A 27,422-nucleotide genomic window follows, 5' to 3' on the forward strand; every position below is an offset into this window, starting at 1 on the left:
TGAGCATCTACCGTATGCACAGGCTACCAGCCATCCATGCCCTTGAGCAATGGGAATGCCAGCCTGTTATAGTGATTTCATTTCCATGAGCTCATCCCGAACTTTCAATTCTGCCATATCCTTTTCAAACTGTCCCTGATCCTTCCCATTCCACTCCTGGCAAGTCCAGCTCCTGTGACAGGGACACTGAGAGCCTAAGCAAATGATACAGAGAGAGACAGAGAGAGAGAGAGAAAAAAAAAAAAAGAAAAAACAGAGACAGAGAGAGAACGAGAGCACGCACAACCCTGGGGCACGGGTCTCCTCTCCAACACACCAGGAAGATCTACTATTGATGGTATCAGCAGGTTCATTAAGCAGCCTGTTAGTGATGATGTTAAGGAAGCTGGCACATTTTCAACTCAGATTGACACCATTCAAGACTCAGGCATAACTGATGTTTGAGCAGCAATGTGGGAGATGTCAAGGAATGAGAGAGAGAAAGAGGAGAGAGAAAGACATTGCTTCTTGATGATGGCAAGCTCAGTGTTAAGTCCTGAAGAGAATTTGCTCTTGCCTGCTGCAGATGTTCTCACATCCGACCCATTGCGATGCAAAATCATGCAGATTGTGAAAAGCTAATGAAGCACCTAGTGTAAAAGGGGCAGTGTGGGGAGGAAGAAAGAGCAGTAGACAGAAAGACAAATGTGCAAGAAAGTTCTCCAAAAGATCACAGGGGGCCTGCCCCCTGAACTAGGGCAGGAATAGACAAGCAGATCAATGCAGTGCACTAGTCCTGTAACACACCCATCTGTCGGGGAAATTAATTGGTGGTAAAGCAGTTCTATCAACTCACAGGGAAAGGACCATCAGTAGCAATGGGCTACTGATTTGGGGAAAATAAACTACATAACTCCTCAATTCTACAATGCACTTTCCCATATTTTAATGTTTTAAAAACCATGATGTGCCTTACAATGAAAGTCGGCAGAGAAGGGAACCTTACCTGCTACTCAACACAATTGCCTGTACGTGTGTGAATTCAGTCATGTGTAGAGGTACCCATTCATTCAAGTGTCACCTCAGCTGACCACAGCAATCCATACAGAATTTGAACTTAAACTTAGATTCCTAATTGTTGCCTAAAACATCTTTCTAAAACTTACACTATAATGGAGCACGGACATGAAAAGTTATTGTACATGCAGAAGATCGTCTGCCAGATACCAGGCAATGCAATTAAAGACAGTAGAAATTGCCAAACCATAGATAGCTACCCTAAAGAAATGCTTGCCCATATGCACAAAGAGACATTTACAAGGATGTTAATTATAGCACTGTTTGTAAGAGCAAATAATTAGAAACAACCTAAATGTCCACCATTAGGGAACTCACATGGGAAGATCTCCAAAACAAACTGTCATGTGAAAAAAGCTACTGAGTATGTACATGATGATTTACTGTATGTAAAACCCTGTAATTGGCATATGCACATACATGTGTGCATAAATCCACAGGTAATGTTTTGGAAGGTTCACAGCTCACAGAGTGGTCTGCTTGGGGAAGGAATTCAATTTGAGAATTAGAGGTTGTTGAAAGACTTCCACTTTTTTACACCACAATTTTTCTATAATATTTAAATTTTTACAGTGAGAATATAATCATGTTTCATTTACCCAAAAAGTAAAAAAAAAGAAAGAAAGAAAAAAAAACCTGCCAAACTTCTTGAAGAAGATCACACAAATTTTAAAGCCAGCAGGGATTGACGTAACCTAGTCATGGGTCCACACTTAGGTACCTACGATATGTCGGCTTCCTAAAGAAGCTGATTAATTTCAGGAATTTTTTTTCTTCAAGTAACAAACAAATATGAGACACAAGTATAACCAAATCAGAAATGCAAACAAAAATTCCCAATATTCTTTTATATGCTTTGAAATTATACCATTCATCTTAAACGGGCTAAAGGAGTCGAGATTAGAAACAGGACTACAAAAAGCAGTGGTGGCCACGATGCTGTGTTTAAAAACCAATGCCCAAAAAAGAACAAGAAAATGTGAAGGAGGCTTAGACTCCAACTCTGTGGTACTAAAGAAAGTGACTTGTATTGAATGTGTAAGTGAATGCTTGCTTATTCCTTCCAATGGACACTAACTATAGTTCTCTTCTCTTCTAAGAGGCTATTATGTTAATACCTCTTATAACTCAGGCATCTTAGAAACGCAGCATTCAAGATTGATTTAGAAACTATACTATAAGAAATGGGGACCTGGGAAGTGATATTTATTACATATGATAAACAAAGGGCTACTAATCTTAAGTTATGGAGGGTCATAGTGACTGACTCCCAAGAGCTATTCTACCCCCCAGAGATTAGTCCAAACGAAGAGTAATAATCCTCCCACGGGCAGTGACTGATCGAGGAAGAGGCATGTGACCCGATTTCAGACAACCAGGAATGTCTGCTGGGGACTTCTGGGGAAGGTCTCCTCCCATCTAAGAAGGGGTGGGAGGCAGGCAGAGCCTCTTGTCCTCTGGACACTGGGTCCAGATGTGATGCTTGGAGCTGCTGCCGCCGTCTCCCACAAGCCTGAGATGAAGCCCACCGGGAGGCCAGCAGAGCAGCACTTGGGGAAGCACCCTGGATGCCCCATCTGACACTCGCCCTTTGTAAAGTAATAGACTCCCTTATTATTTAAACCCTCAACACAAACTGTTGGTGCTAATTTCAGCCAAAAAAACCATACGATGTATAACAGCTTTAACAATTATTAAGAAAAATATACAGTGATCAAAATCAGAAAAATATATGAGTAGGCAATTCATAAAAGACTGAAAAACTAATAAACATGAACCCAATCTTACTAATAATCAAGGTTAGGTTTCTAGATGTGAGGGAAAAAAATCTGCAGGAGTTCCTCATAGGTTTTGGAGGCTAAACCTCATTGGTTAAAGGGTTTACAAATAGCTATTCCCAGCCTGTGACTTGTTTTTCTCACACCATGATGTCTTCTGTCATATAGTTTAATACATAGTCAGATAAAGAATTCTTCCTGGGGCCGGGCGCGGTGGCTCAAGCCTGTAATCCCAGCACTTTGGGAGGCCGAGATGGGCGGATCACGAGGTCAGGAGATCGAGACCATCCTGGCTAACACGGTGAAACCCCGTCTCTACTAAAAACACAAAAAACTAGCCGGGCGAAGTGGCGGGTGCCTGTAGTCCCAGCTACTCGGGAGGCTGAGGCAGGAGAATGGCGTAAACCCGGGAGGCGGAGCTTGCAGTGAGCTGAGATCCGGCCACTGCACTCCAGCCCGGGCGACAGAGCAAGACTCCGTCTCCAAAAAAAAAAAAAAGAATTCTTCCTGGTAGATACATTTTATGTTGTTAAGAAACTCTAGGCAGGGCACGTGCCTCACGCCTGTAATCCCAGCACTTTGGGAGGCCGATGTGAGTGGATCACTTGAGGTCAGGAGTTCGAGACCAGCCTGCCCAACATGGAGAAACCCCATCTCTACTAAAAACACAAAAATTAGTCGGGTGTGGTAGCGCATATCTGTAGTCACAGCTACTCAGGAGGCTGAGGCAAGATAATCGCTTGAACCAGGAGGTGGAGACTGCAGTGAGCCAAGATTGCACCACTGCACTCCAGCCTGGGCAACAGAGAGAGACTGCCTCAAAAAAAAAAAAAAAAAAAAAAGGAAAAAGAAACTCTACCCGTACTCCAGTGTTCATCTATATTTTCTTCCAAAGGTTTTAATTTACTTTTCACATTTAGGCGTTTAATCTATCTTGAATTTGTGGATGGTATGAAATAAGGATATCCTCTTGCTCTCTCTTCTGTTTGGAAACCCAAATGTCCAATAAAGTTAAGAAAAGTTTCCCAACCATACTGGGAACTGGAAAAATGCAAATTAAAATGAGAAATAAACCAGTTCAGATGAACAAATTTTACTCTTTTTTTCAGATGTAGTCTCACTGTGTCACCCGGGCTCAAGTGCAGTAGCACAATCTTGGCTCACTGCAACCTCTGCCTCCCAGGTTCAAGCGATTCTCCTGCCTCAGTATCCCAAGTAGCTGCAATTACAGGTACCCACCACCATGCCCAGCTAATTTTTGTATTTTTAGTAGAGATAGGTTTTCACCATGTTGGCTAAGCTGGTCTTGAACTCCTGACCTCAGGTGATCCACCCGCTTCAACCTCTCAAAGTGCTGGGATTACAGGAGTGAGCCACCACGTCCAGCCCAGATGAACACAAATTTTAAGATATCGATAATATCAAATATTGAAGAGGATGTAGGGAAACAAAAATTCATACCCTGCAGGCTGAGTAAACGCCCATATGCCCATCTGGCAATGTTTAATAAAGCTAGAAACATGCGTACCCTCTAATGTGTCCGTTCCACGTCTGGCTACACACCCTAGCCTGGAGATTCCCAGCACCGGCTGCACAAGTGAAACCAAAGCTGAGGCAGGGTCCAGATCTGTTTTGTTTTAATTCCCCAGGTGATTATAATACAGAGGAAGGTTTGAAAACTTTTGCCCAGGAGAAACTCTTACTCATGTGCACATGAGCTGTTTAGAGCACAAGGCTGTTTAGAGCAGGACTGTATAATAATGAGAGACTGGAAACAACCTAAATGTCCCCAATTAATCACCTGTGGATGGCCACAGAGTACAAATGCCTATGGCAGCTGAAATGAATGTATATGTATTAACATAAATACATTTCAAAACCACAATGAAAGGCAAGTTTCAAAAGGATATGTACAGTATAGTACAGTTAAAAAATTCATGAACAATACAATTGATGGCTTATGATACATGCACATACGCTAAAATATAAAACCTAAATGGTAAGCATACACTAACTCCAGGTCGGTGCCTTCTGTGGGGAGAGAAAGAAACCAGAATCAAGAAGGCGGAGGGTTTTGAGTGTATCTAACGTTCTCTTTCTCTATTTCTTCAATTTTCTATGTTAATAGAAAAATTTCATAATTAAAAAAACAGGCCGAGTGCAGTGGCTCATGCCTGTAATCCCAGCACTTTGAGAGGCCGAGGCAGGTGGATCACCTGAGGTCAGGAGTTCAAGACCAGCCTGGCCAACATGGTAAAACCCCATCTCTACTAAAAAGACAAAAATTTGAACATCTAATCACCTCTTACCCCCAATACAAAAATCACCCGTAATCCTAGCTACTCAGGAGGCCAAAACAGAAGAATCTGCCTCCCAGGAGGCAGAGGTTGCAGTGAGCCGAGATTATGCCACTGAACTCCAGTCTGGGTGACACAGCAAGACTCTGTCTATAAATAAATAAATAAATAAATAAATAAATAAATAAATAAATAGAAAATAGCCATGGAACAAACTATTGTGGCCATTAAGGAGAAGTTAGAATTTTATGACTGCCATGGAAAGACATCTAAAATTGACTGTGAGGTTAAAAAGCAGTTTACGGAATAGTGTATATATATATGAACCCATTTGTATTAAATCACATTTATATAAACATATTTACACTACATATAGATATAATGGGCAGAGATCCATATACTTTTAGATGTTAACTTGAATTTGGAGGGATATACACTAAATGACTCTGGAGAGAGAAGTAGGATTGCTTATTCTATTATGTATTATCAGAAAGAAATAGAGCCATTTTCATTAAAACAAACAAACAAGCACTCTAGTAGCAAGCATGAAACTTCAGTTGCTATTTTGGCTCAAGACTGATGTTGGACTAAGTACTTCCAGATTCTACTTCCTCATATGCAAGAAGTGGGAGGTAACGCTGGCCTCCCCTCCCCTCTTCTCCCTTCTCTCCTCCCTCCCCCTCTTCCTTCCTTCCACCATTGTGGGCAACACAGTCAATGATTCAAATGGTGTAAAAGGGGAAATAATAAAAAGTAAGTCTCCCTCCCAACCCTAAGCTTCACCCCTTCCCCAGAGACAACCATTGTAGCCAGGTTCTCACGTCCCTGCCCGGGGAAGGTTTATGCATTGAAAATATACATGTAGGTATATTACCACCTTTACACACTCACACATACTCTCTCCCTCACGCTCAAATCACAGCAGAATACAACCCCTCTGCCTTTAAGACAGTGATGATTATCAAATAAGGATGCATGCCCTCATATTTGCTCGATTTCACAAAAATCCCTATTATTCCATCTGAGAGGCAGTGTTAAGTAAGCAGCACAAATTTTCTTGTAAGTAGCTTGAGAATTTGGGGAGAGTTTCACAACCCATATTGAAGTGTCACCGACTCAGGACCGGGAATTTCTGGACTAAAAAATCAGCCTGTAAGTCTAGGTGCACGCTGACTCGGAAGTTTGGAATCTCTTAATATGATTCCTGCTAACACATCCATCTTTTAAAAAAGCCCCTTTTTATCACAGCTGCCTCTTAGCTTGAGATTCTTCAGTGGTTCCCTGTCAACCAAAGATAAAGCTCAAACCCCGAGCTAACACTCATAGCGCCAACATGCCCTCCTCTGTTCCCCAGCAGGCCAGCCCAGCCCAGCCCAGCCAGGCCCCCTGCTCCCTTCTGCATTCCCCTCCTGCATAGCCCCTCCCTCCCTCCGCATTACACTTCCCCACTTTCTCTGCCTCTGGGCGTCTCTACCTTCTGGATTTCAGGAATTATAAAACCCTGGAACTGGAAGGCCATTTACACAACAAGCACTTATGGAGCACCTACTGTATGCCAGCTCCCGAGCAAGCTGCTTGGAAACAGGTGCCTTGGTCACGTGCGAGTGCCCCTCACAGCTTCTGAGGCCTGTCTGCTGATCAGACATTTCCCTCAAATCCAGGGGTCAGGCAGTTCATTTCAATAACAGGCTCTCAGTTTTTTCAGAAGATCCTGTCACTCTTGTGGCGTTACCACTTATCAGAGCTACTCTTGACGTGTACAGCCAGAATTAAACAGACTCCTTTGTTCTTGGTGTTCTATCTTTAGTAATGCAGCTGAAATCTGAGTGAGCATCATCAGAGGCACATGCCACACCAGGGACCCATTCTGAGCACACGACCCACGAGACCCCTGGGCCTCTGTCTTGAGAACTTCAGCCAAGTCAGGTCTTGGCACCCTATCACTTGTGCACCTACATTTTTTGAACAGCAAGACTTACATCAAACCTTGTGAGATCTCATCGGCCCACCTCGACAGATCTTTTTAGAACCTGGTGCTCTTGCCCATGAATTCACAATCCCTGCCAGGTTGGTGTCCCTGTTTCTTGAATGTGAGCCACAGGCCTCCTCCATCCAAGGCAGTCAAAATAACTGAAGGGAATGAAACTGAAAACAGAGCCCTGGGACACTAGACACTTCCCTCTGGCTGCCTTGGACCCACTGCCTGTGTCCTCTTGGGGCCTGACACACACCAGGGGCCCATGCCGGTTCTGAGGCCGCCACCGATTCCAGCACCCAGCCCAGCCCAGCCTTCCATGGCTCCTCAAAATCCACACCACCACGCCCACATATTCCTTTGATAACATGATCTAATTATCCTGCCCCTTTTTTCAACAAACACCCTTTCCCTACATAATTCAGTTCATATTAGATTCCTAAAATCGCAGAGGTGATGGAAGGGGATTGAGAGAGATTATCGAATGGGTTTCATCCTCTATAAAACTTTATTGCCCTTATCACCGGAACTTTTGTGGGGGTTTTTTTTGTGCCATTTGAACATCTAACCACCTCTTACCCCCAGAGAACAAGTTCCCTGATGGCAGGAATGTGCCACCCCCGATTGGGGCAGGAGGAACAGAGTGGAGCTGGAAGATGATCAACATTTAATAGGTGCTCATGCTACGCTGGGAAACTGACATGTTTAATCCCCATGAAAACTTTGCTTAGAGATACTAGTATCCCATTTTATAGATGGGGCCACCATGGCCTGGAAAGGTTGGATAATCTGCCTAGGATGATCTGGAAAGGGGTGAGCTCGTTGGTCATTCGCCCTAGGCCTGCTGACTAAGAGTGGACCACAGTGATGGTAAAAATGTATACAAGAAAACAGAGCACTCAAAACCAACTTTAAAAAGTGGAAAAGGTCCAGAATAAATATCCAGGTAGCTACAGAATCTGGCCACCACTGTCATCAAGGTGAGGTTCTGCTGCGAGAGCCTCATCTCAAACCTTTTGTGCCAAAGCACTCGTTTGATCATTGAATAAACCCACACTGAGCACTGACTGTGTGCTAGGCACTGAGGGGGCTGAGGCTGGTGGGGGATGAGATCCAGTCCCTGTCTTGGGGCACTCACTGTCTAATGGGGGAGGCAGGCTTAGAAACAACATGGGCAGTCCCCAGATAGACATCGGCACACACGGGTAGCTGCCATCTAACCCTGGCTGGGATTCCCAGCGAGGGCTTCCAGAGGAGATGGTGTTTGAGCCGACTCACAAAGGCCTGGCAGTCGACGGAGGGCAGAGGACGGCTTGAGGTAGTGGGAAGAGCAGGTATCCAGACATCAGGGCCACATGCAAAGGCCCAGGGCCCAGCAAGAGGGAGGAGAGGAGGATGGCAGGATTCTCCAGGGCTGCAGTGGGGCACAGGAGAGGCAAGAGCAGGGCAGGTCAAAGAAGGGACTCCTGGCATTCAGAGGTGCCTGAAGGGCGTGGATGCCACATGAAGCACCATTGACCTTGATGGAGGGACCTTGATGTCCCAGGGCCCAGGACAAAGCTGCCACAGGTGCACGCTGCTGCCTCCTGCTTACAGGGGATGAGGCCTGGGGAGCTGAGCTCTGACCTGGGGGTAGGCCCTCCAGACTTGGGCAGCACTGCCATGACCACCTCCTAGACGGAGAAAGCAGGGTGGACTGAGCACAAAGGGGGAGCAGTGGAGAGAAGAGGGGTTCAATGACACGAACACACTTGTGTGGCCTTGGGGAGAAAGGGGGCACGGACATCGGGGAGCAGGTTTGCCACACCCGTGAATGAACAGAAGACCTTCTCCCAAACAGTGCCAGGACACCCTGGGCGACGGATTCACCGGTGAACACAGAGATCTTTTCATGGCAATAAAATACATTCTGACATTTAACATAAGAGACTGCTGGGGACGGCACAGGAAGAAGTCATTTCTCAGCAAGGAGCTGCTGAGGCTGGCATTTCCGGTGCCTGCAGGAAGCTTGTTCTCCTTAGAAGGAGCAGCTGGCTGATGCCGAGGCTCGGGCCTCCCTCATTGGGAGCTCAGGGCCTAGCTGGGGGTCTTGATGAGCACATGATACAATCACTGCCTGTTCCCTGCTTCGAGTGGATGTAGCCAGGCAGCCTGGAGTGACCTTCAGGGCTTCTTGCCCTCCCCATGCCCACACCTACCCGGAGTCTAGCGGGTCAGCTTTATAGATGTGCTTGCTGAGACACCACCTCAGTCTCCACCTCTCTAAAGCCCCTGCCCCATCCATTACTGTCAACAAGATGTGTCTATTCCCCTGGCCACTGCCCCTCTGGGACCCGGGACCTGGCCCTCCTTCCTACTGGTAACTGCTCCCGGTACCCCTCCCCCAAGGCCCATCAAGAAGCCTGTGGGGCCGGCAACCCCCGGAATGGACTCTGCTCACAGAGACTGGTGGCTGGACCTGGGGGTGTGTATTTTTCCAATGCCTCTTCTACTGACCTTTAATTACACTGTTTGCCCAGCTTCCCAAACCATTAACTTCACCTCGCAGCAACCATACGTCAATTAACAGAGGGCCTGCTCCGAGCTTGAGCTCCTGAACACAATTAGGCGTGACAGTCCACAAATAAGAAAGAACTGGAGAATTAATTAAGGTCTAAGCAAATTAATTACCAGTCCCCAATCGATTCCGATGCCAGCACACATGCTCCTGGGCTCACTGTCTTTCCTAACATCTCCACGTATAAATAGAAACTGAGATCTCCCACACGATTGCTGTTCTAGACCAGGGGCACAGCATAGCCCTGAAACCACCTCTCTCCAAGGGGAGAGAAATGGCTGCAGTGAGCAGCCCAGGGCTTCCCACGTACTCAGCACATGTGTGTGTACACCCATCACTCATGTGACACAGGCATGTGCACACACACACTCTGAAAAACTGGGGGGGGAACCTGGAGGCAGAACAGGGAGGATACTGCATAGCCTTGGCTGCCTCTGGGCCACACTGCTCAGTTTCTCAGCTACGGGGGTGAGGGGTTATCTCAGAGGGCTTGAAATAGCCCTGGGCTGGGCCTGGGAGGCCTGGGCTCTGGCCAGCTCAGTGCCACTTTCAGCAAGTTTGACTTTGTTCATTCTTCTGTAAGAAGGTGATGGCATGCTCTGCCTTCAGACCCTCCCAGCACAGAATGAGGAGAACCGAGGGAGGAGAGAGGCCTGCTGGAGAACATGAGGGGAGCCGTGCAGCACCCAAGAGCTCTGCAAACCTCAAGGAGGCCTGCAGTCACAGAGGTCCTGGTGGGAAGGGGCTGAAGGAGGGTCTCGTCAGAGGCCTCATTTCCAGATGAGGAGACAGTGGGTAGAATGGGGTGGGAGTGGTGGAGTTCGGTGTGGGGTCCAGGTGCGTGTGTCTCAGGCCACTCTTAGGCAGTGTGTAGCCCACCTCCCAGGCTTCAGGCTGGAGCCTGCAGAGGAGCTGGCAGAGCCTTGGGAAGAAGAAATTGACTCCTGGGGCTTCCTTGTTCCCTAGAGCTTGAGTTCCCAACCTGCTCAGAAGTGTGAGAGTCTGGATGTGGCCTCTGACCACAGGGCACAAGCCTCTTCAGGACCCCCCCATCACCCTGAAGACCCCCTTCAACTCCACTCACATCCCAACAACAGGGCTTAAATATAGTCACTGCCACTTTCCCCAGCCACCTTCCCCTGTGCACTCACTGCTCAGTGAGTCCCGTCTCTGCAAGCAGCCTAAAGGGACAGAGGACCCTCCACGAGGTCAAGCACAGCCTGAGCCAGCTTCTTGGTCACCTTTAACGGTGGCCCAGCCAGGTCTGGCCTGGCCTGCCTCGGAGAGCTGGAGTGAACTCCAGGCAGGACCTAGGCCCTGCCAGCACCCAGTGCAGCTTAGGGATACTCTGGATAAGGTGAAGAGAGGCCAAGTACAGGGACTGGACAGTGGCCTGAGAGGACCAGCGGGCTTTTGAGTCCCTGGTGGGTAAGGGCCATACCTAATCATCTCAAAACTGTGTCAGCATTGACCAGGGCAGTCCACAAGCGCCCACTTGCGGATGAGAGGGATGGACATGGGGACTAGAGAGATGGAAGCCTGTGTGGGGGGAGGGGAGGCTGGGGCTGGGGCAGAAGGCAGGCAGGCACCCAGCCAGGACTCAGCAGCCAGGCGGAGGAAGAAGCCACAGAGGGCCTGCCTCTCCCTGGATCCCAGCGAGTTAGGACTGTCAGGGCTACAAACCACATTATGCAAGCTGCGAGGGATGTTCAGGATCTCAAGACTACAACAGTGGCTGCACCTGTGCCAGCAGCTGAGGCCTCATTCCCAAAAACAAGAGGGGAGGGGAATTGCACTGGAGTCTGAAGAGGGGCAGGTCAGAAAGTCTCAGACCCAAAGCAGGGACCCTTCTACTGAAACAGTCCCAGAGAGGTTAAGACCACGCCAAGGTCACACAGCAAGATGGCCAGTAGGGCTGGAATGGGCCCCCGGCAAAGTTCTTATCTAAAGCTTGGCTAAGGACAGATTACATCTTGGCCGAATCCCAGATCCAGCCCAGTGCAGCCGAGCGCTGCCCCTTCTCAGACTGTATCTGACCCTCCAGGCTGAATGGCCAGGAACAGCAGTTGGGCAGCCGTGTTTGCTTTATTAGGCCTCTTAACGAAGTCAGATCTAAAGAGTTATTCCATTAATGGCCCACGACAGAAATAGCTGAAAGTTCATTAAAAGTGTGGCGTTGCTATAGCAATTATCTGGGCTGGCTGAGGCTAAGCCAGGTGGCTGGTTCTGGGAGTTCATTAGTCTCCGGGTCATCCAGGGGTGGGGCTGCCCAGGAATGACCTCTCACCCTCTCACAGGGCTTCGCGAGTGCTTCAAAGCACCTTCCTCTCAGTGGAAACTGGTTTGTGGCCTCACTTGCTCCTCCCAGAGCTCTGGGCTGTAGGAAGGTGGGTACTGGTACCCGCATTTTACAGATGGAGAAGCAGGGCCCTGGAGATGATGATCAGGGTCAGGACCATGAGCCTGGGTCTGACTCCGGCTCTTCAGACTGTGCCTTGGTACCACAGAGGTCACAAGTCCTCATGCCCTGTGCTGGCCTGTCCCCACTGTTGTCCTCTGGCACAGATGGGGAGCTCTGCTGTTATGGTTCAAGCACTGGTTTACCCTTCTCTTTTGACAACTATGCACTGCCTTATGCTGTTCTCAATACCAAAGGCTTGAAACCTAGACTAGTAGAAGCTTCCAACCTTCTCTTGTGCCAGGAACCACTCTGGCTTCACTCTGGTGAAGCCTATGGACCCCTCTCAGAACAATGTTTCTAAATGCATAAAACAAAACACATAGGATCACGGGGATCATCCTGAAAGAAATTACCAAAATACTGTGATATAGTAATAGATGTTTTTTGTTTTGTTTTGTTTTGTTTTGTTTTGTTTTTGAGACAGAGTCTCACTCTGCTGCCAGGTTGGATTGCAGTGGCGTGATCTCGGCTCACTGCAACCTCCAACTCCCTGGTTCAGGTGATTCTCCTACCTCAGCCTCCTGAGTAGCTGGGATTACAGGCCTGCACCACCACACCCAGCTAATTTTTGTATTTTTAGTAGAGATGGGTTTTCACTATGTTGGCAAGGATGGTCTTGATTTCCTGACCTTGTGATCCACCTACCTCGGCCTCCCAAAGTGCTGGGATTACAGGCGTAAGCTACCACACTCAACCTAGATGCGCTTTTTAACTAATGAATTAAAAACAAGATCTATCAGTTGATGTATTAAACATGAATTAGTGGACAGGCATGGTGGCTCACACCTGTAATCCCAGCACCTTGGGAGGCCGAGGCAGGTGGATCAAGAGGTCAGGAGTTCGAGACCAGCCTGGCTCACATGGTGAAACCCCATCTCTACTAAAAATACAAAATTAGATGGGCATGGTGGTGCGTGCCTGTAATCCCAGCTACTTGGGAGCCTGAGGCCGGAGAACTGCTTGAAGCCGGCAGGTGGAAGTTGCAGTGAGCCAAGATCGCGCCACCACACTCCAGCCTGGGTGACAAGAGCGAAGCTCTGTCTCAAAAGAAAAAGAAAATATGAATTAGTGTTGATCATAAATAATATTTTAAGATCTCTGTAAGAACTGTAATGTGCCATGAAAACATCTGTGATTTCTACTGGTGACAAAGTCACAGGTCCTGCTTCTGACTGTGGTTTGCTGCCTACATTCGTAATGGAAGGAAATGTTAAAAGGCAGTTAGAGGTTAATGTAAATCTCTTCTCTGACCAAGCTCACCGGATCTGCAGCATTCTGTCTACTGACCCCTTGGGGGTGTGGGACCCCAGGCTAAGAACCCCTATGCCGAAAGCAGAATCTCAGCACAGAGCTGGTCAGTGGGACCCCGTGACCTGTCTTTTAGCTACACATTTTGCACCACTTCTCCCAGCTGGGTGCCCCCTGGGCATCAGGAGAGGTGTGGAAGGGTCATCTGTCTTGCTGGGAGCCCCGCGGTCCCCCACACCCACCCACAGCACACATCTATGTGCTGTGCAGGTCTTACCTACAGCAGGGAACGGCACAAACCTCTGGATGAGAAGGCGGGTGGCTGGGGTGAACTTGTTGGCTTTCTGAACCAGGACATTAAGGCCCACCTTTGAAAGAAAAAAATAAAAACACAGAAAAAGTACATGATGCTGCAGTGGCTTGTGGGAGGAGGGGAGAACGGGAGGAAGGACAGAGAGTGGGGGATGTCATCTTTCCCCATAATTGCACCTCCAGTGTCACTTACTAGCAGTGGGACCTTAGGCAGGTAAGTCATTTCATCTTTCTCTGCCTTGGTTTACCTATCTGTAAAAAGGGATAGTAATACCTACAACATCCCAGAGCTGGTATAAGAATGTATGTAAAGTGGTGGGTGTGAGCTTGGCATATAAGAGACCTCAATAAATGAAGCTATATAATCATGATGTCACCAGACCAGGAGGAGTGACTGCACCTTTTTCATCTTTGTATGTCCACTACTTAGGGCTACACTCACTAGCACATAGTACACGCTCAATAAATTGGTGACTCAGGAATAAAAGCAGGAACCAACAAACATGACTGCATGGAGAAGACAAAGGCTGGGAGTGGGGCTTTGCGGAGGAGAGAAAGATGGGGTTGGGCTAGGCAGAGGAAAAGGACTTTCTGGTGGAGAAATGCATATGAGTGCAGGCCTGGAGACAGAAAAGACAAGATGCATGAAACCAGAAAAGGGGTTGGGTTGCAGAGGCCTCTGCTTCCCCAGACGGTGGTCAAAGCCAGCCCCCTGTGCTGTCTTTCCTGGGAAGCGTGGGAGGAGCCGTGGCAGGACTCCTGGCCTGATGGGCCGGGGCAGCCTGCTCTCAGGTCTGGCACACCTGGTGGCTCAGCAGGCCACCCTGTGCCCTCAGGCCTGGCTCTGGCCTTAATGTTGTGGGTGGTTGGGGAAGACGCAGAGCCTTGGGAAGGCCTCCAGGGCTGCCAGGTGTCTGCCGCTGTTGAGGCAGGGTGCAGCAAGGCAGAAACAGCCCAGGCCAGGCTGCGACTGTGAGACCCAGGAAGACAAGGAAGTGCTGGTCTGCCAGCCCCGGGGCAGTGCAGCATTCCGTGGAGCCAGAGTGCTTCCTGGCATGCCCACCCTGGGCTCTCGGGAACACAGCCTCCATCTTAAGTCTCAGGCTGATCCTCAGAGTCCAATCTTTGTCCTCCCAGCTCGCTCAAGGGAAGTGGGGGAGGCAGCCAGGGGCATCACAGCTTGGACTCACTTGAGTGGTATAGTGGGCAGGGTTGGGGAGCTGCTGGTTCACACTGGGCCCTGCTGCCCCCGCCACACGAATGGAATTCATCAAGTCCAGGAGCAAGTGACTCAGAAATGGCCTCCCTCACCCCCAAAAAGTGCAGTGAGAGAAAGCGTGGGAGGAGGCTGGAGGATACGCAGACGGGCAGTAGCGATGAAGAGGAGGGGGCTTGGGAGAAGTCAGTAAGCACCTCCTACGTGAGGCCACTCAGCACATATTCACATGAAATATCTTAATGAGATCACCACGACAAGGCTTTTGGGTACACCATGTTGGCCCTTTTTACAGATATAGACAGGTCCAGAGAGGTTAAACAATTTTGCTCAAGGACAGACGGCTGTCATGAGGCAAGTAAAGCTAGGATTTGAATGCAGGGACTGCTAATTCCAAAGCCTTGCTCCTAACCACAGTGCTCTCGACCTTCCCATTGTCTCCCACCTGAGGGAGCGATGCTTTCATATCTGCATGCCTTTGAACGGCACATCTGCATAGCAAGCACCTCCCTGACAATGGCCTCCTTGGGGCTGGGATCCAAATGAGTGGAAAACAGAAGGCAACTCCTGCAGGGAAGACAGGGCCCTTGAACCACCCCTGCCCCCAGCAGCCAGAAGTCAGCAGATCTGAGTTCAAAATCCTGCATGACAATTTAAGAAGATACAGGAAGTGCTAGAAGAGGCGGGGAGCAGGAGCCATTCAAGGAAGTGAGTAGAGGGGCTGGGACCCTTCCCCATGACAGCCTCTTGGGGGTAGGCAGGGCTGGAGAGCAGCGGGAGGGAAAGGAGGAAAGGTAGCCATCACATTTGCCTCCCTCTCTCCAAAGCCTCCCCCTCCCTGATCGGCCATTCTTCCCACTGGCTAGGACTGGCACAGCCCAGAGTGCAGGGAGGAAGAATGAAGAGAGAAAACAATGTTCTTGTCCCAGGTTTCTTCTGGCCTCTCCTTCCCTGAAAGTCACCAGGTCTCCCAGCATGGATAGGGTGACATTTAGTGAGGTACACATATGTTTCTGAAAGCATGGCCAACATGCCTGAGACCAAGAAAGGGGCTGGGGACCAGCAAAGCAGGGAGGAGACCTGGGCATGTGTGTAGCTGTGAGCTCATGAGGAGTCAGTGAGGTCACAATGCCCACTTGCCAGTGATGGGCCCAGTGGCAGGGAGGGCATGGACATAGAAGAGGCAAAGGGCCACTTACCCTCACCCCTTCCCAGGCCCCAGCCCAGGTCTTACTGCCACAGCACCTAGGACAGCCACAGCCTGAGAAGGAACCCAAGATGGCTGCAGACCAGGGGTTGGGAGCCCGTCTGTTCTGGTTCCTCAGGGCCCTTTGGCCTGGAACATTTGGTAGAGCCCATCAAAATGAAAAAGCCAAGAGGCTGGTGGCTCTGAATGCCAACTCATTTTCCCTGGCACGGTGGGTCCTGTTTAAGGGAACCAGCTGGTATTAATGGCACACAGCTCATCACAAACAGCAGCTAGCGATCAGAAAAATCAGAGCTAATAATCGGGTTCAGGAAAGATAATGAGATGTGGAACAATTACTGCTGAGGGTCCCCCAGGATCTGTTTTAACAGCATCCAAATAAGCCACAAAATAGAAATTAACCAAACAGGAGCTCCATTTTGGTAGATGGGGAAAACAAACAGGGTGTGGATTTTGCACAAGAATTTCTCGTATGGCCATCAGACAGGGGTTCTGGGAAAACCAGAGCTCAGGTCCCACAAGACATCAGCAACATCCTGAAGGAGGGAATAGGCCTTCTTGACCACTTATCTCCAAGGTCTGGCTACAGTGAATTTGCCATGAGCAGCTGACAGGAGACCAGGGGAAAAGGAGGGAAGGCCAGCTTCCTGATAGTCCCCACAGAGATGGGAACAGGGTCGACCAGCAGCAGGAGCTGTGGGTGGGGTGGGAGCTTCATGACACCAAATCTTTAGTGTCATGAGCTACACAGTTGGTGGCTGTAGCCTTAAGAACCAAGGGCTTTCCGGGCCAACAGGCCAGCAAGGAGACACTGGATGGAGCTGGAAGAATGCCTGCATCCCTCTCCCCGCATCTGTGCCCTGACTCCAGCCTGAATATCCGTTGCCTGGTGGATGCCTCTATGTCCAAGGGCTCTAGGCATTCCACCTTCTCACACCTCAAATGAAGGTTGTCTCGCTCTTCCTCACCCACACCCCAGCCTCCTCGCCCATTTCCAGCTCTGCTTCTCATGCCAGAGACCTCAGAGCATTCTGGGCAGAAGCCTCCCAGGGCCCATGTGTAACCATGGCCCCCTGGTGCATCTCCCGGATATCATGAATGCAGCTGTTTGCTCTCCCTGCTCCCCCGACTCAGCACACAGCCTCTGTCCCAGGATGACTGCGTGCCTCCTAACCAGGCCCCCTGCTTCCACTCTTGCCTCCATCCATCTGCTCTCTACAGCAGTCGGAGTGAAGTCTGAAAACACATGGCAACTTGCTTAAAGCCTTCAGTGGTACTGGAGGAGCCACACAGCCCTGCAGGACTGCCTGGCTTTCTTGCAAGGCTCTGGCTACCTGTATGAGGAGGTGCCGTAAGGGAGTGGGTCCAAGGGTCATGAAGCCTCCTGAGGAAGGAGATGCCTGCCTGACCCCTGAGTAGGAGGCTAGGAAGGGAGCGGGACTCCACCGAGGATCAGAAGCATGAAATACCAGGTCGTCTGCGGGGCACTCAGACAACAGTCTGCAGACTCTACTGCACCAGTCATTATGGGGGTCCAAATGGCCCTGAAGAACAATGGAGGAAGGGGCATGCCTAAAAGGAGGGCATCTCTTGGGTGGTAGATAATAATGTAACCAAGGGTTAGGGGTTTGTGTGGGCACTGGGGGCAAGGGTTGGAGAAGGTCAAAGAATCGCTGAAGTACCAAAAATATCCACCAGAGGGCACACTTGATAGAACACATTGGTAGTCAAGTAGCCCCAAGACCCTCCATGGAGGTCAATTGTTCCCCAACCCCAGCCAGCCTGCTGCTTGGCAATGGGGTCAGCAGCAAAGTAGCCAAGTAGCTGGGACAGAGTTCTGCACAGGCTAAAACATCAGTTGCTCCAGCTGTGACCAAGTTGCTTGTTTGCTGACAACAGTGACCAACCCTGACTCCTGAACCACGCCCCACAAGGGCCAGGAGGCTACCTGCTAGGAAATCAATTACACAGACCCCTTCTACACAGGAGGCGGCAACAACTTGTCCTCCCTAGAAAAGACACAGAGCTGCTTTCTGTGTCTGACTCGCACTGCCAGCATCACCATCTGCAGGCTTCTGAACACTGCAGATTCTCTACAGGGTCCATGCGATGGACCCTCCAAACCCAAAGCCACTCCCTGAACACAGTAAGACAACAGTCTGGTCCAGGATTCCCAGGTGCTGTCATCCCCCTACCTCTCTCCAGCCTGGAGAAGAACGGAAGGGCCTGAGGTACACCCTCCACCACAGAGCCAGCCAGGCCCTGTCTTGCAGGTGGCAGGGCATGCTCTGGGCCAGGGACAAATATATGCCGCTGACTTGACAACGGCCAGAAAACACAGGCCCAGGAACTAAGTATGAAGGTGAGCAGAGGGTTGAACTCTGTTATACCTAAAGAACCTCTCAAAAAATATCTTCCAGTCCCCACTGCTCTCAGGGTACCTGGGGAGGGACTTGTCTGCCAGGCGGCATGGTAATAGCTCCTCCAGCCTAGAAGCTGAGAACACCACTTGGCTTCTCCCATCTCCCTATGCCACAGGGAGTGCAGTAGGGAAAAGGAAAAAGGGGTCTCTGTGTGTGATTAAGCCTGGGTAGGCCCTGTCACTTACTTCACCTCCGTGCCTCAGTCTCCTCATCTGTAAAATGAGGATGAACACCTAAACAATGCCTGGTGCGCTGCAGGCACTCTGGAAGTGCTAGCCATTATTACAATTCTCATGACTACTTTCCAGTCTGACTATCCAGGGGACACAGAGTTGTTAGTAAGCAATGGGAACTGGAAGGTGTACGGGTTCAGTACCCAGGGATCCCCTGGAACCCCTCCTTCTATGCCAGTGTCTGGTAGTGAAGGTTAACAGCCACTGCATCCTACACAGAAAGAACCCCCCAGGGCCCAGAACCTTTGGAAATGGAGCTCAGCACTGCCCCAACAGGGAAAAACCTCAGCCAGCTAAGACCTAGCTGGAAGGGAAGGGTGTGAGGAATGGGCATGAAGTGCCTCTCATCATGTGGCTCCCCCAGGCAGCTCCTGATTGGTCCCACATCACTTCATCCCTGAGTCTTCCTCTCCAGCCCCACATCCACCCTCATCCAGGCCCCTCGTCCATGAGGGTGGCCCCACCCCTTCTCCTCCAGCCCACTTCCACCTGTACCATCTGAGACACCCAGCAGATGACACCCAGGCAGGGCTCCAGACGTGGCCTCCTTCCTCCTGAGCAAGGCACTCACGGTGCCTCTTGACTGGCCCTGATCCTCCTCCACTCACGATCACCATCACTCCCTACCCGGTGGCCACCCTCCTGCTCTGAGCCTGGAGTTGGTCATGCTCTCCTGTGTGCCTCTGCCTGTGCGGTGCCCTCTCTCTGGAACACCCGCCCTCTCTGCCCCTTGCTCTCTCCACTCTGTCCTACGAGTCAGCCCTGTGTGAAGTAGGGGCCCCTCCCCTGCTCCCACCACACCCTGGGGTCACCTTAATCATAATTCTGATTATACCACAGGACGTTCTAGCTTCCCCTCTCAGCACCTTGAAGGACACCCCAGTCCCTGCAGCCCCCAGCGCCTGCAAAGTACCTGCACATGACAGTCCCCCAGTGGGAGTCAATGGGTCTTACTTCCTCTCACCCTCGTGTAGCTGGGGGCCCAGTGAGGGCCGCCCACAGAAGTGCTTAATGCAAACTCTCGAACTAAAAAACAGTGAGGATTGAGAGAGGCTTCCTTTGTTAAAAGACAGCAAACTGTTAGATTTCAAAAATAACTTAAGACGGGATTTCTTTTTTATTCTCAAGCAAGCAGCCAGACATTGCCAAATCTATTTAGAAGGTTCACCAAGAGGCTGCTAATCCCACCCTGGTGGTCCTGCAACCAGTAGGAGTCTTCACTTGAGGGCATGCAAACTGGGGATCCCTGATGCCAAGGTTGCTGGCCAAGGTCAGGGCTCCTCTGAGTGGGGGAGGGGGCTCTCCAGGGCCCTGGAGGAGGCTGGCCTCCACTCCAGCTCGCCCTCTGTCCCAAGGACCTGCTTGCAGCCTGTAGGCCCCCATCCATGCCGCCTGCTTGTAGGGACTCGTTTTAATTAATGCCAGAGCTGGGCCAACCACTGGGGCCATGACACTTGTTTGCAGGTCATCTCCTCCTAACAGGCTCGCCCTGGGAGGGGATTTGTCACTAATTGAAGCAGAGATCAGTTAATGAGGCTGCGGGACCTGGGGTTCCAGAGAACAAGGGAAAGGAAAATAAAATAAAGCTTCTTTCTTCAGAGGTTTTGTGACTTACACACACAAAAGAAAAGCAAGCAAGCTGCTGATTTTCCAAGTCAGAAACTCCACTCCATCTGCCGGAGTTAGACCCTCACTGTGTGAAGACGTCAGGAGGAGGGACGCCGCCACCGCTAGGACTCGCAGATCGGAGGGGCCTCAAGGCCAGCAATCAGTCAGTGGCCTAATTAATAAGTATTTACGGGGCAGTGCCCTATGCTCCTCTCCATGGGGGAGAAGCCATGGTGCCTGTCCCTGGTTAACTTGTAATTCAGTGGGGATGGGGCTCAGACTGCAGAACACTGAGGGGACAGGGACATGGTACGACTGAGTGTGAGTGGGGAGGACAGGGGTTTCCAGGACTTGTGGGGAGGGAGAGTGCTACGGGCTGGAGTGGTTGGGGAAAGCCTTTTGAGGGGTGCTGGAGCTCACAGGGAGGAGAAACTAGGGAGGCCCCAGCACAGACACAGCCCCACTTGAGGCCCCAGCCCCTGCTCAGCAAGATCAGCTCTGGGAACCCCAGAGGGCTCCAAGTCCCCCAATAACTCTGTCTTCAGAACCCATACCCTACAAATCTGTGCTAGGTTTGCCCTGGCAAGTGGTTGGGATGGAGCGGCTGATGGTCCTTCAGGTGGGGCAGTGAGGACTGGACACGCAGAGAGCTCGGAGCTCTCAGAAAAAGCTGAGTGATTTTTTACTTTTTTTGAGACAGGGTTGTGCTCTGTCGCCCAGGCTGGAGTGCAGTGGTGCAATCATGGCTCACTGCAGCCTCGACCTCCTGGGCTCAAGCAATTCTCCCACCTCAGCCTCCCAGGTAGCTGGGACTACAGGTGTGCACCACCATGCCTGACTAATTTTTTTGTATTTCTTGTAGAGATGGGGTTTTGCCATATTACTCAGGCTGAGAAGCTGATTCTTGGCCTGCAGAGGAAGGAAGTCCACCGGGACAATGATCCCCTTCACTCAAGCCTTTCCATTCAGGGCCACTCAGCATCCTTCCCTATGTAGCCTCCTCCTCTCACCCCACCCCTGCGTCTCCAAGAAGGGAAGGGGATTTTTGAGCTGCTAAGCCAAGCAGACCATCAGCTCCTCTCATCACAAGGAACAAGGAGGAGGTGACAGAGTCCTTTCTCCCACTCAGGAGAGCCTTTGGCCTTCACCCAGCAAGTCCCCAGAATCAGGGACCCCCCATTTGTCTGACTCACAAATGCAGTCTCCTGCTGGGCTGCAGGACAAGCTGGGTGGCAGGTCAGCCGTCTCTTGGTGAGCCATCTGAATAGGTCTGCAATGTCTGGCTTCTTGCTTTTGTGAAGACATAAGGATTTGGGAAAGAGATCTTGGGCATGAGATGGGACATCCCACTTCACAGCTATTTGGAGATGACTTGGTCTATGTGGGAGTGAAATAAATGAGGCCATTTCAGGACAACCCCAAATCCCTCCTTTAGAAGAATGGTGAATTAAATTGTGGTGTATGGTACAATGCGTAATATACAGCCGTGAACCGTTATTATACAGTATTTACTTAATGGCACTGGAAAGACGAGGAAAGTGGGTTTTACCAAAAGGTTATTGTATGTGAATTCTTCATTATATGTGAATGTTTTCTTTTTCATTAGAGATAAGATATTGCTATGCTGCCCAACGTGGCCATAAGTGATCCTCCCATCTCAGCCTCCTGAGTAGCTGGGATTACAGGGGCACACCACCTTGCCCAGCTGAATGGTTTTGGAGTTTTTAAATTTTTAAACTTTTTTATTATTTATTTATTTGTTTTTCTGGAGATGGAGTCTCACTCTGTCGCCCAGGCTGGAGGGCAGTGGCGTGATCTCAGCTCACTGCAACTTCTGCCTCCCAGGTTCAAGCAATTCTCCTGCCTCAGCCTCTCAAGGAGCTGGGATTACAGGTGCCCATCACGATGCCAACTAATTTTTGTATTTTTTTAGTATTGACGGGGTTTCACCATGTTGGCCAGGCTGGTCTTGAACTCCTGATCTCAGGTGATCCACCAACCTCGGCCTCCCAAAGTGTTGGGATTACAGGCGTGAGCCACTGCGCCCGGACTTTTCTTTTTTTAAATGGGGTCTTGCCATGTTGCCCAGGTTGGAGTGCACTGGCTGTTCACAGGTGTGATTACAGCACACTACAGACTCCAACACCTGGGCTCAAGTGATCCTCCCACCTCAGCCTCCTGAGTAGCTGGGACTACGGGTGTGCCCCACTGTGCTCAGCTATGTGAATGTTGTTTGGTTTTCATTTTCTAATTATTTTTTCTTACCAGTTACATTAATGTATTGTGTAATGAATGAAATGACAGGGTTGTGAAGGGGCCCTTCGCCCTCTGGAGTCGGCTATAGAAGGCTATCCTAGTGGGGATCCACAGAGAGCCAGACGTAGGCACAGGGGTGGGCTCAGGGGTGGGACAAGTGTGCAGAAGGTCCTGGCAGCTTAAGCGTCCACTCTGGCTCTGGCCCAGGGCCCTGACTGTGTCACTTGCCCCTGGCCTCCTCTGGGAAGGAGGGAGCCACATCTACCATACCCTCACACTCAGTCTCTGAACCTCCCCTACTGAGTAGCTGCTCCGGCCTCAAAGTACTGTGGAGACTCAGCATGAGCCTAATGCCCCTGGCTTTGGGCACTGACAGATCTTCAGGAGGAGCTGGACATGTGACACCAGTAAGGCCACAGAGAGGGAACAGCAGCGCCCCGGTAGCTGAGCAAAAGCTCAGGGGAGCAGGCACATGGGTGGGCCTTGCAGAGTCATTCAGAGGCGCCCCCCCAACTCCGACCCAGCCACATCACCGAGCATGAGGAGCGGCCTTCTGAGCAGAGTGCTGGGCAACCGTGGCCCCACTCAAGACAGATGTCCTGCCTCGGCGCCCCCAGGCACCACCTCACCTCCCCGCCTGCTCTCCATTACAGGGAGCACCGGGTTGTGCTCTGTCTACTGGAGCCTCTTTTCGGCCTGGAAAGCCTGTCCTGACTCCCTACCCACAGAAACCTGACTCCCACATCCTTGCCCAGCCTGGCCCTCAGGTAAGCATCCACTTGCAATGCTGAGCGGGGTGGCCCGAGAGCAGCAGAGTCAAGAAGGAGCAGGGGAGGGAGTACTCACAGCAATGGAGACAGCACTGATGACAGCTCCCAGGTAGCCCTGGATGAACTTGGATACAGGTGAAGGCTGGAAAATAGAGGCAGAATTTCAGGCCTGCTGGGTGCCAAAAGCTCCCATATTTCCCCTTATAAGCTGTCCCAGCCAGCAAGAAGCATCCTGCCCACCAGCCTGGAAGGTGGGTGGAAGAGGCCCCTCAGGACCCAAAGGGATCAGGCCACCCTCAGCTCAGTTCCCAGTGTAGAAATATAAATCACCAGTAACCAGGGAGATGCTGAAGGGCCCACTTCACTCCTGCCCTATTCTAGAAAGGTCACTGGCAGACAATGCTGGCTGGAGGTGAAGAACAGCAAGGCTAACACAGACCATTGATGGCTGGGGCAAGCAGTCTCCACTTCAGAGGTTAAATGTCGCAAGGGGGCTGTTTGGCACCTGGAGCACTTTCTAGGTGGAAATGCCAGTGTCAAGGCTCTCACAGGCCTTGCCAGCCCATGGAACAACTGGGCTCCCATGTCAACAGATGATAGCTGCCCAATATCTCTACAGAGTAACATACCCCGGGTTCCAACACAGACAATTAAGAAAAAGCTAAGGAACTTGCCCTGTGCTACAACTGCAGGTTTACAGGTGTTTGGTTTAAGATAAATGGGAGTCATCCAAGCAGAGATGGCCATATGTGAAGCCTATGAGAGAGACTTGGGGTGGAGGTTTAGATGTACACTTGGTACCCACAGTGTACCAAGCCTCTCAATTCCTACAGCCCAGGCCAGCTCCTAACTCCCCTCCTCTCCCCCAAGGTTAGCAAATGTTAGGACTCTCCTCTACCCCAAACCGACAGGCCCCCAAAGGGGACCTAGATGCATCCTGCCTTCTTTGCCTTTGAACTGAAGTGGGGGAGAGGTGGCCTTTGTAGCAAAGCAGGGGCCCAGCAGCCCTTCCTGGACAACAGAAGGGTGATCGGGCCTCTACCACAAGCTCTCCAAGGAGTGCAGGGGGCTTTGGGGAGGAGGTACCAGCCCTGGACCCTCCCCACTCAGGAGCAGCCCTTCAGCTTGTGGCCAGGAGTCGGGACCTGCGAGCACTGAGGCAGCTTCCAGAAAATTTGGAGGAAGCTTTAGGGGAATGTGGCCCCCAAGTAGCTGATATCATCATGATCCAACACCCAAATGTAAGAGCTACCCAAGAAGAATCTGAAAGCCAGCCAAATTCATCCCTTGCATTGCTCCCATTTAATGGGCCTTCTTCACTTCATGTAAACAGCTCCTCCCCAGAGGGCTCCTGGCCCAGAAACTCCAGCTGACCTCAGCCGAGTCATGTCTGAGTCGGCCACCCACCTGAAGGGTTGGCATTTTAAATAAGATATCTAGAGGAGGGCCATGTTTAACCAAGAGGCAGCCACTGATGGTGGCATGTCACACTGTAGGGAGGATGACTGGGCCTCCCTATCCTGAACCCCACCACTTGGGAGAGGGCAGTGATGCTCACCTTGGTTGCATTGCGGTTTGCATAGTTGACACAGGCATTGTGGCTCTGGTTCAGCCACTGAAAGGCAATGATGAGAGAAGTCAGGGAAGGAGTGGTCACCTCCCTGGAAGCCAGGCCTGGACCCCAGGAGGTCACACATCCCCAGAAAGGCACAGCATGCGGTCTCTAGCTCACATGGTGCTGCCCATGCTGCCAGTTAGCATGACTGACGGTCCTGGTTTGCCCAGGGCTGTGCTGGTGTTAGCACTGAGCCCTGCCTCTCGGGAAGTCTCTTGGTTCCTGACTGGGGTCCTGCGCACCCCAGCAGTCCACCTGATCCTGAGACAGTCACCTCTCTTGGAATGATGGCATTCACTGCCCCTGCAGACCCCATTGCCTTTGTCACACCATCTTTATTATATTACTTGCTGGGCAAAAGTTGGCCTAGAATGACTGACAGCCCTGCACTTCTTTCAAAAATCTCCCAGTCCAGTGTCCTGCACCTCCAGTTCCCAGACACAGAGGCCGGCAGGAGTTTTGTTCATTGAAGACTGACATTTTCTCCTAGAAGACAGACAGGTTTTCCTTCCTGCCCCTCTTTCTCTGCACACATAAATACAGAGATACCCTCAACTGTTTTCATGGCATCACAACCCAGACTGTCTCCAAGAGCAGGGACCAGGATCTGTGATGCACTTCACCACCTCAGATTAGGGGTGGATTGACCTTCCTCAGTAGATGTGGGGGAGGCTGATGTCAAAATGAGGCTAGGGGCCTCAGGGTCACTGGCCTTGGGATAAGCAGCCAAGGGGCAGAGTGGGGGCCACCCCACTGACAAGCCAGCATGTTCCAGGCAGGGGCACGCAGCCCTCATCACCTTGGTCCAAAGGTTAGAGTGACACATGTGGATTGAGACATGCTGGGCTGCTAGACACCTCAGCAGGGCCAAAGTCCTGGTTTTCCTTCAGTGACTTCTGGGCTAGGGGTGGTGTCGGGATGGACTGACCCTACGCGGGGTCTGGACGGGGCAGGAGACACCAGGGCAGGGAGTTCTTAACCAGCACCTGTGTGGGCCCTTCCTTCAGGAGCCCTGTTTGCTGGGAGACTGTTACCTGCCAGAAGACAGTGGATGCCAGTGTCTGGTTGGGCAAGAGAAGACCGACTACCTATGAGCAAGAGAGAAGAAATGCTGAAAAAGGCAAAAGAAACATCCTATGCTTTTGCAAAGAAAAAATACACTACCACAAACGAGTGAGCTGGATCTATACAAACTGATGTGGTATGCCGTGTACACACAAACTGAGGTTCACTAAGGGAGAGGGTGTGCGATGGGAAAAAAACTAAGTTGCAGAATTATATTACGGCATAATCTTATTTAAAGAAAAATCACCTTATATATATAACCATATACACAAACACATGCATACACACATTATCTCCAAGCATGAAAAAACCTGTAGCGTGGATGTCTCTGGAGGTTGGGTTGCAGGTTACTTTTGCACAATCTTAAATATTTCTGTATTCTTCTTAACAATAGACATGCATTATTTCCACTATTAGGGGGGCAATAAAAACAAGCAAACAAAAGGAATACCTTCGTTTCCACTCAGGTTACCTGACTCCTTCTCACCCTAGCCTTCCTGTAGGATTTTCACGAGGATTAAACAAAAATCATTTCAAAGGCCTTAAGTGCTTTGTAAATACAAGTTGGGGGAATTTGTATCTGTTATCTGTGAATTTCCATGAAGCAAAAACCTAAACCATGTTTAAGCAACTGAATGAAACACACATTTCTAATATTTGTTGAATGAGTGAAGGAATGAATGAAGAGATGAACAAATATACACATATGGCTACGTATGGAAACACAGATGTGGATCCATTATTCCCAAAGCCCAAATATCACCTAAGACCTAGACTTGCTGACCGTTTTTTTTGGTTTAAGTCAAGATGAATGGTCTGATTTTGACACTGGCGAAGCCTTGGACTTCAGGGATCCCTGTGCATCTCTCCAGTTTACCTTTTGAGTGTTTGTGTGCAAAGTAACATCTACCAAGTCCCGCTGCATATGGGAAAAATGTGCACAACCATCCACATATTGACTTATTTATTATTCCTGTAGATAAAATGGCTCTTTGGCAAGAATTTCTGTAAGGAACAAGTATAAACACTCAATAATATGCAGTAAATCAAATTCTAGACATCCCCAGCAGCATTAGTAAATCATGTTTTAAACATTAAAATGTTTTAAAAGAGCAAACACACACACACACACACACACACACAATCTATATTTATTGGCTCATATCAGTTTGAATAAAATTATATAATATAAAACTATTCCATAGCTCCAATGAGGAATTATGAGATTTTTTTTCCCCCAGAATGAGATCCCAACTTGATTTTTTTTTCTTTGCAGTGGCAGCTTAGGGAACTAGAGTGAGAATCAGGGGAACTTGGGTCTTACACTCAGCTCCATCCCCGTGTG

General features: G+C 50.0%; 1 protein-coding gene across 5 annotated transcripts in view; it reads right to left on the reverse strand.

The window, feature by feature from the left end:
- SFXN5 (sideroflexin 5) overlaps nt 1–27,422 on the reverse strand; it is a 129,521-nt gene that overhangs the window by 32,103 nt on the left and 69,996 nt on the right. For all 5 annotated transcript variants that reach the window (XM_038007103.2, XM_038007100.2, XM_007970241.3 and 2 more), the window contains exons 7-10: nt 26,047–26,100; nt 24,956–25,012; nt 23,474–23,539; nt 13,650–13,740 (exon numbers count right to left, since the gene is read on the reverse strand). In XM_038007103.2, coding sequence (XP_037863031.1) covers nt 13,650–13,740; nt 23,474–23,539; nt 24,956–25,012; nt 26,047–26,100 — 268 coding nt within the window. The remainder of the gene's footprint in view (nt 1–13,649; nt 13,741–23,473; nt 23,540–24,955; nt 25,013–26,046; nt 26,101–27,422) is intronic.

This window comes from Chlorocebus sabaeus, chromosome 14 (genome assembly GCF_047675955.1).
Source record: "Chlorocebus sabaeus isolate Y175 chromosome 14, mChlSab1.0.hap1, whole genome shotgun sequence".
Classification (NCBI taxonomy): Eukaryota; Metazoa; Chordata; class Mammalia; order Primates; family Cercopithecidae; genus Chlorocebus; species Chlorocebus sabaeus.